The sequence below is a fragment of the Lagopus muta genome, chromosome 22 (assembly GCF_023343835.1).
Source record: "Lagopus muta isolate bLagMut1 chromosome 22, bLagMut1 primary, whole genome shotgun sequence".
Lineage (NCBI taxonomy): Eukaryota > Metazoa > Chordata > Aves > Galliformes > Phasianidae > Lagopus > Lagopus muta.
This window is the reverse complement of record NC_064454.1, coordinates 6,274,176-6,286,168: the sequence shown is the minus strand read 5'-3', so window position 1 is coordinate 6,286,168 and position 11,993 is coordinate 6,274,176. Positions and strand designations below refer to the sequence as shown.

Genomic DNA, 11,993 nt, shown 5'->3' with positions numbered 1-11,993 from the left:
CTGCACCTGGTTATGGTTTGCCAGGCCCCTGCTGCCCTGGATTTCACCTGAGAGGTTTGTTCTAGCTGCCTGCAGTAGTAAAAGATAGGGAAGAAATGGAAGTCAAGAGCTAAGGCTCTACACGGTAACTTTGCATGGATTGAACTGTGGCACCTTGAAGACACAGGTCCATTCCTGAATAATGCTGGCATTTTGCGGGTGTGTTGGTTTAACCCCCTGAACTGATGTCTGTGAGCACCTGTCTTCTCCACCTGAACAATAAGAAAGCTAGATATGCCCAGAAATTGCAGCAGTTGCTGTGAATACTCTCCCAAATGTTTGTTTCTTTTAGTGATAACTAATGGCTCAGCACTGTGATCTCGTGTCTCTGGCACGATTGGAATGCTTCATCTCTTTGCCGATGTTGGGTGCCCATTTCCATGGACCTTCTTTTCTTTCTCTCCTCAGAAGCAGTGCAGTGTGGTTCCCTGCGCTAGGGAGCAGAAGCCAGCATGCTGCCAGAATGCCAGCTGGGCCTTGCAGTGCACAAAGGCAGTGTTGGGGATGGTCCATCATTAGCACCACGCAAAAGTGAGCCTCTTCAGTCCTCTGTAATGAAGTATGGAAGAATGCATTTGAAGTATTACTTCTGAGCAGGTGCAGTGCTGTAGGATATCAAGTAACCATGGTGAAAGCATTGAGGAGGCTGACAGTGGTAGCTGATGGCAGCAGTGTGGCAGAAGTCCGTGTATAAGTGGTGGTGCTCAGAGCTGAGTGCATTCCTGAGAAAGGCACTCTTGACTTTATGGCATTTTCTTTCACCTGGTGATATATAGAAAGTCAGTGGAGAAAGGAACCAGAACAAAAATACCCTACTTAAAGGGCAGCTGCATTTAGATATCTACAGCATGCCAGATTGTTATGTGAGAACCGAGCACTCCATGACCTGTAGGATGCAATGTCTTCTGAGATATTATTGGAGGACTATTATTGGAAGACTTTGTGGACAGAGACATGTTTAGCTCACACTGCATCATCTACACTGCCTAAGGAAGTTATGCTGCATTAAGAAAACCATGCTGAGAGCACAGTTTCCCATCAAAAAGAATTATTTGGCAGACTGCCTTGGGGTCAAACTATAAAGCAGATTACAGGACAAGTACAAGGGGCAAGACAAAAACGCTTAAGGCATGGTTTATTACTTCTCAAAATAGAAATTTAAGAAAGGGTTAGGTAAATTTCTCACTAGAAATGCCTGTTAGTTTTGCTGGAATCCTTAGTGACTAATTCAGACATAGACATCTGTGCTGCAAGTGTCTATAACTGTATGGATAAAGTTCATGATCAGCATGTCCTGTAAAGCTATAGCTACGTTGTCTTTGATTTTTACTCAACAGATTGCAACGCCTTACATGTGCTATATTAATTGCAAAGTTTGCCTACACACTGGATCATCCAGAAGCTTTCACACTCTCCCTTTGTGGAAATGTAATCAACTCATTAATGGTGGGATCGTGAATGAGTCCAATGAGAAGGCAGCATCAACAGTGAAAGTTTGACTATAAACTGAAATCATGAATTACCATGGTTGAATCTGAACCAGTAGTCCAGTAATAGTTCTATGAAGTCTGAACACCCACCAGATCATTTCTAATGAATTTAAGAGATTCTTAATGATAACTTCATGGTGCATGAGTTGGTTCCTTTACACAGGTTGGTTCTTCCTTATCTTATTCCATACAGGTTTTAGTATCACTCTAGGGATTTTTTTCATAGAAGAGGACTTCTTGAAGGTTATCACTTGTACATTATGCTGTTACATAACGTACAGTATGGATTTTTTCCTAAGAAAATTGCATGAACAAAACAAGGAACAAATAAACTTTCATTTATTTATTTCAAAATATATGTATATTTTTTAATATGTATTTGCTGACCAACTTCCACATGGAGCTTTTGATCTCCTTGTTACACAGCGTGTAGATCATGGGATTAGTCAAGGGGAAGACAACCATATGGAAAAGAGCAACAACCTTTTCCATTAGGACAGCCTCAAAGGGTGGGACATAGATACAGACAGCTGGGCCAAATGTGACAAAAACTACGATGATGTGGGAAATGCAGGTGAAGGTTATTTTGTTCCTTGTTTTGGACTGTCTGGAGCTTCAGCAAGAGGACTGTGGAGGAGATGAGGAGAAGTGCAAAGCGCATGACAATGACAACTCCATTGTTGAGGAACATCAGAAGTTCCACTGTGTGTTAGCACAGGCCAAGTTAGCCAGCTGACGCACATCACAAAGATGTCCAGGACGTTGGGTCCACAGAAGGGGAGTTTGATGGTGAGAGCAAACAGAATGATGCCATGAACGAAGCCACCACCCCACGAAGCTCCAACCAGGGCACAGCATGCAGTTCTGTTCACAAGCCTGGTGTAGTGAAGAGGTTTGCAAACAGCAATGTAACGGTCATGGGCCATGGCCAAGAGCAGGAAAGCTTCTGCTGCTCCCAGGAAGTCAAGAAACAAAAGTTGGGTCATGCAGGCATTGTAGGAGATGGTCTTGGGATTTGAGAAAAAGTCAGCCAGCATTTTGGGTGGGGTCACAGAACAGTAGCAGATGTCCCTGAATGCCAGATTAGCCGGGAAAAAATGCATGGGTGATCCAGCTGGGAATCCTGAATTGTGAGAATGATAAGGATGTTGCCTGGGAGAATTATCATGTAGAACAGCAGGAAGAAGAAGAAGAGGTTTGACTGGACTTTGTGGGATTGAGACAATCCTAACGGAATAAACTCTCTAACTACCATATACTTTTCATGCTCCATTTTGACTCTTGCAAGCCCTGAGAAGCAGACAGCAATAAACACACTAATGCCAATATGTTGCAGTATTTAAGCAACTTGGGCTATGCTTAGGCTACTGAAAATGCACATCCTGTGACCGTTACCTGGTTTTATGGATCTCTTCACAGTGAATTTCTTGAAAACTAGTCATTTAGATTCCCACTGACTTGAGAATTATACTGGAATTTTGAACAGAAAGTAAACATGTCGTCAGACGTTCTCCCTAACAACTGGCACCTGGATTAAATTTAAGTTGTAAAGAATCAGTCCAGTCTCCTGTAGTAGGCTAATCTTTGTGGTTTACAGTGTAACTATCTTGTTCTGAAATAGTGAAACGTACAGCCTCTCCAAATGAGCAAAGTAGACCCTTCCAAGGTACAGTGCATTTCCTTCTAATGCAGACAGCCAAACAAAGCTAGATGAATTGCAGTCTAAAGTTGGTAAAAACCTAAAATCACATCCACTGATTATAAAAGGAAACTAATTACAGACCAGTCACGTCTGAAGGAAGATTGCAATTGAACTATTTAAAATCCTTGTAGTTAATGATGTCAGTATAGACATCCCAAGGAATGGCTAATTTCATCCCAGATTTTCTCTGGAGTGCATCAGTTGAAGTATATTCAGAAATAACCTTCTTTCTCCAGTTGTCTTCTGAGGGACATAAACGTGCCTAGATCATATGCAGACTTTGATTTTTCCCCAAAGAAATCCCATAGCAGTGTCTAAGTTTCCAATGAAGTCATCAGAACACTGGAAACAGGAAAAAAAATCAATTATTTAAATATCTCAACAAAATTAACCAAGAATCAACAATACGACAGCCATAGAAAACAAATTAGTATTTCTCACGAAGTACATCAACTAATTTCATTTTCATACATTTTGAATTAAACTGGATTTTGATTAATCACTCATTAAGGAAACCATTTTTAGAAAGTAAAATTTATTTTTAAAGTCCTTCTATTGATCTAAATCCTTTCATTCATCCCAATTCTTTTGCTTCTTTTGAGGCAGGAGAAAGTAACATGAGTTTTTACTTTGTTTACTTCAACATCTTTCTTCCATTTTGCTGCAAATATGTTAACTTTGTATGAATGTCTGCTTGTTACTGCATTAGGAGCCTGGCCAGCAATGTTGAACTAGAGAATAGAACATTCTATGGTTCTATGATTCTAGCTGGTGTAATACTCTTTCTAATCACTCTCAGTGGTTGCCCCTTGGAGTTGGGCAGCCATTGGGATGGAGGTGTGTTTTGGCATTTATCCTGATTATAATGAGAAAGATTTTCCCACAGAAATGTCAGTAAGTCACTTCCTGTACTTACTGCACACCAGGTGCAATGTAGAGGTCCCCCGCAACCAATAATTTATGCCTCTGATATGCAGATGAGCTCCCAAACTCTGAGTTTGAGGGGATTCAATTACACACCTTTTTCTTCAGGAGGTTCCATGGTTGTTGTCCTCACAGTGATGCTTCTGAATCGGTATGTGGCTTTCCGTATATCTTTGCAGTACCCAAACATCTTCAATCACAGCAATTACAGCTCCAGCTGGTTGCAGCAGTGTGGGTAGGGGCACTGCTCATTCTAATGTGCAGGTAGAACTGTTATTCATTTGTCATCCCATGGATCAAATTTCCCAGACAATTTTTACTGTGATGTCACACGGGTGATCAAACTGGCCAGTATGGATATTCATGCAGCTGAATTGCTTGTGGAGTCCAAGAATGGTCTGCTAACAGTCCTCAATTCATTGCCCTGATTGTGTTGTAAGCTGTCACCTTGACCAAAATCAAGGCATGTATCATAGAGAGGATGCACAAAGCCTTTCTCACATATGGAGCCCAGGTCACAGAGGTGAGCATCCATTTTGCACCTGGCATCTTTCTCTGCACTGCTGTTCAAAAAACTTGTGGTCAAAAAGCCATGTTGTCTCTGAACAGCCACCCCCGGTGCCACATTCCATCATCTACACACTGAGGAACACAGAGATGAAGAATTCCAAAAGAGATTTCTCAGTAACATCTTTTTCAAAACGAGCAATTGAAAGCTCTCACTCCTCTGTTACATAGCTGTTCTCTGTTACAGAGAAATATAAAAACAAAATACTGTAAACTTAATAATTGCCTGTAGGGGACAAATAGAATGAAATTTGAAACAACATAGAGGTCAGATAACAATGCTGCCTCTCAAAGTAATAACAGCTTTGGAAACAAAACAGCTGCTGACTAAACAATGAACCTGCATTTAAAAGAAAATTGACAATAACAAAACCAATAAAAGCATCCCTTGCTCATTTTAGTAGTTCACTTCACTGTGGGTTCAGTTAATGTCTGAGTTTCTAATTTTCAGTAATTCTACAGAATTTATGTATGGATGTTTCAGTTTTGTTTGTGGGTTTTGTTGTTTTTATTTTAGTTTATGCAAATATATTCCAACAAAGAGGTGATCAAGGTTTGGTGGAGATTTATTGAGATATCAGGATATTGTGTTAAGCATCCAGATGCTTAACCTAGGCAGCCTATGTGTCGGGGTTAAGCTGACAGGCAGCTCAGCACCACACTACTACCTGTGCATTCCACAGTAGGATGGGGGAGAGAGTAGGGAAAGAAAAGCAAAACTTGTGGGTAGAGATAAAGAGAGTTTATTAGGAAAATAAAAATGGGGGAAAAAAAAAAGAACACACAAAACAAGTGACACACACGGCAATCTCTCAGTACCAGCAGACAGAAGCCCAGCCAGTCCCCAAGAGCTGCAGTCTCCCGGCCAACTTCCCCCCGTTTTGTTGTTCTGCAGGACATCACCTAGTGCAGAATTTCTTTCAGTTTAGCTCATCTGTCCTGGTTCTGCCCCCTTCCACCTTCTTGAGCACCCTGTCTTCTCTCCATCAGAGCAGTCTGAGAAGCCGAAATGTTGTCTTGGTTCCCTTGTCATATATCAGCCTTAATTTTCACCAGGTGAAGGTTAAGTTTCCTAGTAGTCCAAGTAGCCTGGGAAAACCTGTCTTTGGTCTTCTGGCAGCCTTTGTGTTTTTCAGAGGTGTCACTAGAAGGAATGGCTTCAGCAAAATTTTTCTCAAGAAAGGAACTCTTGGGACCCAAGCACAGATGTGCAGAACCTTCTCTTAACTTTAATAATGGGTTGTGGGTGATGTTTTCCAAAGCGCTGCCTGGCTCCAAAGTGAACAGTGAACAAACCAACCATAAACACCTCTAAGAGGGAAGCAGATGACCACAGCACAGATTGAATAGCAACTGTTAGTAAATGTTAGTAAAACTGTTAAAGAAATGTTCACAAAAGAGAGTAAATGCTTTCTGCATCTACAGGAATTTACTACAAGGTTTCCACTTATTAATCCAAAGAGTCTTTGCTAATTACAGGTATTAAATGCAGTCAGCTTTACTTTTTCTTTGTTTGTTAGCTTTGTTTTGTTGTTATTGTTGAAAATCTTTTTAGCTCTCCTGGTTTTCTGAATTGAAATATAAATAATAATGATTTCCAGAGAGAAAGAAATGACAGAGAAACATTCAGTGGAATTTACATCACAGAGTCATGGTACTTTAGATCTGAAAGAAAGGATGAGAGATGTAAAATACTAATTATTCTGTCTCAAGTCCCAAGATACCTTCCTGGTGACTGTGCTGCATGAAATGCTTATGTCTTTCTGGAAGCAAGGAATGAGCATCAGTTCCTCAGCGTTGTTAGAGCACCTCTGTGTAGTTAACAAAATACGCAAGTTAGAGATGTAGTCAACAAAATACGTAAAGCGGGGACTGTCAAGGTAATCAGGCATAACCAGGCGTAATCTGTGTGGGCCCCTTGCGTGGTTAGCGAATACGTGGAAGGGGGGCTGTAACAGTCATCAGCCTCTGTGGGGGCTCCTTGACTCATAAGAAAACCATGATGAGACATGGCAAGACAAGACATGCCACATGTCTATTGGACACAGATAACCGTAGCAAGGGTGATTGATAGCACTGTGATATAAGGGACAACTATAAGAAGAGTGTGTTGCTTGCAATAAACGCCATTTGCCGCTCACCACATTGGTGTCATAAAGCGTGTGATTTGGCCGGGGCTGTCTGAGCACTTTACGACGGGACATTATCCAGGGGTTGCCGGAGCAAAGGCAACACCTCTGCTATGAGGAAAGGAGCTGGGCTTGCTCAGCCTGGAGAAAAGAAGGCTGAGGGGAGGCTGGATTCTTTCAGTGCATACAGAGAGCTTACAAACAAGATAAGGACCAAGTTTTCACACAGTAAAATAATATTTCTTAAGTGACAGGGTCAGCTGAATCTCCTGCAATGAAAGCAAGACCTTCAGACCCAAGTGTCCAAATAAGCTGTGGCATGGGGGTGGATTTGACTGGTTTTAGTGAGCTAGCAGCCTTACACAGTGACTTACGCCAGAAATAGCATTTTTAAGCTCCACATTCATGTACAAGAAAAGGTTTATTTCTTCCTTGGGTCAGCTATAGTTTTAATTAGTACTCCTTTCACTTCTTTATTCCTCAGGCTGTAAATCAGGGGATTTAGTGCTGGAATTATAGCTGTGTATATGAGCGAAAAAAATTTCTTAACGTCTTGAGAGTAATTGACTTTGGGCCGTAAGTAAATCAAGCTCCCACTGCCATAATAAAGAGTTACAACAATAAGATGTGAAGAACAGGTGGAGAAGGTCTTGCGCCTGCCCTCTGCAGAGGAAATCTTCAGGATGCTGGAGATGATGCAGGCATAGGACACCAGGATGAGACAAAACGGTGCAAAGATGACCAGCACAGCGGTGGTAAGTGTCTGCTTTTCATACAAGGAGGTGTCAGTGCAGGAGAGCATAACGAGTGGAGGAATGTCACAGAAAAAGTAGTTGATCTTGTTGGGTCCGCAGAACCGCAAGGTGAACCGCACAGAGACCTTTAAGACACGGTGGCTGCACTGGTAAGGCAAATGCCTTCCTTTGTAAGTTGTAAGTGTAGGCAATAAGGGAAAATGAGCATGATCCAAGAATAACAAAAATAGAGGTGATGAAAGCTGTCATGTCAACCATAGAGGTGGAATTGAAGGAAAGAGTAGTCCAAGAAGCAATGCCACAAAAAACGTGACTGAAATTACAGCCAAAGAAAGTAAGTGCTAACCAGAATGACTGGAAGAGGAATGGCTGGAAAACCACAAACCCATCAGCAAAGGGCTAGCTGAGTAGAGAGAATGCTGCTCATGCAAATGCTTAGCGCAATGGGAAGCATGCAGCTAAATAGCAGTCAAACTCTGACAGACTGCATGAAATATTCACTGCAGCTCAGGCAGAAAATAACACAAATCTGTAGAATGGAGCTGGTGAAGCAGATAGTTTTGCTGATCCCTGTGAGGAGTATAAATGCTTTGGGAATGTGGGCAGTAGTTACCAAATCTCCAGGAAGGAGAGTTTATGGAGAATAAAACAATGAGTTTTTGGAGGTATGGACCAGATGAGCAGATTATTTGGGTCAAAAACTGACTGTATGGCCAGACCCAGAGGTCTGTGATCAGTGCTGCAAAGTCAGATTGAAGACCAGTAATGAGTGGAGTAGCCCAGGGGTCAGTACAGGATCTGGACATCGGAGTAGAGCACACCTTCAGAAGATTCACAGATTACACAAAACTGTGTGGAGAGTGGCTGATCTGACTCAGCAGGGGGCTGCGTAGCCATTCAGAGGAACCCTGACAGGCTGGAAGGGTAGGCTGACAAGTATGTGACAAGTTCAACAAGAAGTGCAAAGTCCTGAAGCTGGCAATGAACAACCCCAGGCACAAGTGCATGATAATTTAAATGCAGCATAGCAGAGAACTTTTCTCAGGTGGGGATTTGCCTCCTTCCATTTCCAGTACCTATCTAACGAATCCCAAAATAAGAGAGCTTTCACTCAGCAAGATTTCACAGAATCACAGAATCACAGAATTGTAGGGGTTGGAAGGGACCTCCAGAGATCATCGAGTACAACCCCCCTGCCAAAGCAGGTTCCCTACACCAGGTAGCACAGGTAGGCATCCAGGCAGGTCTTGAACATCTCCAGAGAAGGAGACTCCACCACCTCCCTGGGCAGCCTGTTCCAGTGCTCCTCACCTCACTGTACAGCAGTTCCTTCGCACATTGGTGCAGAACTTCCTATGCTGCAGTTTCCAGCCGTTTCCCCTCGTCCTGTCTCCACTCACCACTGAAAACAGTCTGGCCTCGCCATTCTGCCCCCCACACCTTAGATATTTATAGACCTGGATCAGGTCCCCTCTCAGTCTCCTTTTCTCAAGGCTGAACAGACCCAGTTCACTCAGCCTTTCTTCACAGGGGAGATGCTCCAGGCCCTTCACCATCTTCGTGGCCCTCCGCTGGACTCTTTCCAAGAGATCCCTGTCTTTTTTGTACTGGGGAGCCCAGAACTGGACGCAGTACTCCAGATGAGGTCTTACCAGGGCAGAGTAGAGGGGGAGGATCACCTCCTTTGACCTGCTGGCCACGCTCTTTTTAATGCACCCCAGTAAGCCATTGGCCTTTTTGGCCACAAGGGCACACTGCTGGCTCATGGCCAACCTGTCGTCCACCAGGACACCCAGGTCCCTCTCCGCAGAGCTCCCCTCCAGCAGCTCATCCCCCAACCTGTACTGGTGCATGCAATTATTCCTCCCCAGATGCAAGACTCTACACTTGCTTTTGTTAAACCTCATCTGGTTTTTTTCTGCCCAGCTCTCCAGCCTATCCAGGTCTTGCTGAATGGCAACGCAGCCTTCAGGCGTGTCAGCCAATCCTCCCAACTTCGTATCATCAGCAAACTTGCTGAGGGTGGCCATTATCCCCTCATCAAGGTCGTTGATGAAGATGTTGAACAAGACCGGACCCAGCACCGACCCCTGAGGAACACCGCTGCTTACAGGCCTCCAACCGGACTCTGCACCACCAACAACGACCCTCTGCGCTCTGCCAGTCAGCCAGTTCTCAACCCACCTCACTGTCCACTCATCTATCCCACACTTCCTCAGCTTTGTTATAAGGGCGTCATGGGGGACAGTATCAAATGCCTTGCTGAAATCAAGGTAGACTACATCCACTGCTCTCCCCCTATCCACCCAGCCAGAGACAACATCATAGAAGGCTACCAGGTTGGTCAAGCACGACCTCCCCCTTACGAACCCGTGCTGACTGCTCCTGATAACCTCCTCTTGTTCCAGTTGTCTGGAGATGACATCCAGTACAAGCTGTTCCATCACCTTTCCAGGGACAGAGGTGAGGCTGACTGGCCTATAATTGCCTGGGTCTTCCTTCTTGCCTTTTTTGAAGACCGGGGTGACGTTAGCTATCTTCCAGTCTTCAGGCACCTTCCCCGTCTTCCAAGACTTCTCAAAGATGACCGAAAGTGGTTCAGCAATCACCTCTGCCAGCTCCTTCAGCACCCGTGGTTGAATCCCATCGGGTCCCATGGCTTTCTGAACATTGATGTTGCCTAGGCGCTCCCGGACCACCTCTTCCCTGACAGAAGGGGGGTCTTCCATTCCCCAGATCCTCTCACTAATCTCCAGGGTCTCAGATTCCCGAGGGGGAGCTTTTTCACTGAAGACAGAAGCAAAGAAGGCATTCAGTATCTCCGCCTTCTCAGCATCCCCCGTTACCAGAAGCCTCTCAGGGCTTCTGCATGTGACTAAGGAGCAAATGTGCCCTCAGTGCAAAAATGGAACTGGTTTGTGGTGCCTGCATGTCTGGGACCTCCACAGCTGAGGACAAAGATATGCAAGTTAAGGTTCAAATTCTCCTTGAGACATATGCACAGAGATGGTGATATTCAACAGTTCAGAATTACACAGAACCAGGGTGTACAGGTGTATCTATTTTCTTAATAGATTCCTTAAAGTTGATCAATAAGGAAACATTATGCTTTGTCAGTCCCCTGCTTGTGGTAACATTCACCAGTTTATTTTTGTCTTGAGCCATTCAGGCACTTCCTCCTCCTTTTCCAATTCCCCAGGAGGTCCTCTGATTGAATACCTTGCAGCTGCCCCCGCAGCAAGGAGTTCAGACTGTGTCTTCCTCAGTATTCCTTTTCCATACAGGCATTTCTCACTGGGACCTGAGAACTGCAGTGTGCTGGGAGCTGCTTATCCCAGTAAGAAGGACGCTCAAATGCTTTAGAGCATAATTTACAAATGACTTTTCCTATAGCTAGCACAGTAAAGAAATAGGGCATATAAAGAGGATGATAGAACCATAAAATTGCTGAAGGATAGCATGAAACATGGATGTTTGGACATCCTGTCATTTCCAAAATAGACACATGGTGCCAACATGTATAGTACAGGACCTATGGGAGACAGGCATCATTCTGCAGAGGCAGTCAGACTGGATTTCCTTATTTCTGTGAGGCCACTCACCTGCACTTATGGCTCCACGATGCAAAGCTATGACCACTGAGCTGAGGCTCTGAGCAGTTCAGATCAGTGATATGTACAGGGACTAGCTGTCTCTAGATGCCTGTCTTTAGGTGTTGAATTGACCTGTCAATCACGAACTTGGCAATATTTAGCATCCTCTCCCTCATGTTCTACATTTGCTTGTCAACTCCTTCAGTGCTTATCTGCCTCCTGTTTCCCTGGATGGCCATCCATGTATCCAGCTACAAATTTATTCATCTGTTCTCCTGCCCGGTTTCCTATATCTTCACGTTTTCCTGCCATTCAGACCTGGTGACACTAAATACAGCCCTCCCCAGCCAGCCAGCAGTGCCACCTTCCTCACACAAATCCACGCAGCCACCCAGACCATGCTTCATCTGTTCTGGCTGTCCAGCCTTCTGTCCATTTCATCCTGTCAGCACTGGGGCTAGTTTTGTCTGGCTGCAGCTGTCAGTGCTTAGGCCCAAGCTCTTGCCTTGTGTCTCAGCCTGTGACCCACCATTTCTGCCACTTTCCCTGTGGTCTCACATGAATTAAGCACCACCACACCCTGAAACCAAGAGATATTTTTGGCACCTGCAATTTGCATTTTACTCCTATTAATCTGCTCAAAGGCTCTTGAGAGAGGGACAAAACAGTATGTGATGGCAAGAGCCATCTTGGCCATGATGTATGTTGGTGGAAGGGGCCCACTTTTTGTCATTAGATCCTCGTAACTCCATTTATGCTCTTTTCCACACAGAACCTGTCTTCAACCAGTCAGG

General features: G+C 44.2%; 1 protein-coding gene across 1 annotated transcript; it reads right to left on the bottom strand.

Annotated features, from left to right (window-relative positions):
- Positions 1-451: 451 nt before the first annotated feature.
- On the bottom strand, positions 452-2,808 carry LOC125703555 (olfactory receptor 4M1-like). Its single transcript, XM_048968160.1, is given in 5 exon segments — positions 452-2,136; positions 2,138-2,237; positions 2,240-2,281; positions 2,284-2,646; positions 2,649-2,808. Coding segments are annotated over 5 exon segments (918 nt in total). The 5' UTR covers positions 2,803-2,808; the 3' UTR covers positions 452-1,877.
- Between the last annotated feature and the right edge of the window lie 9,185 nt (positions 2,809-11,993).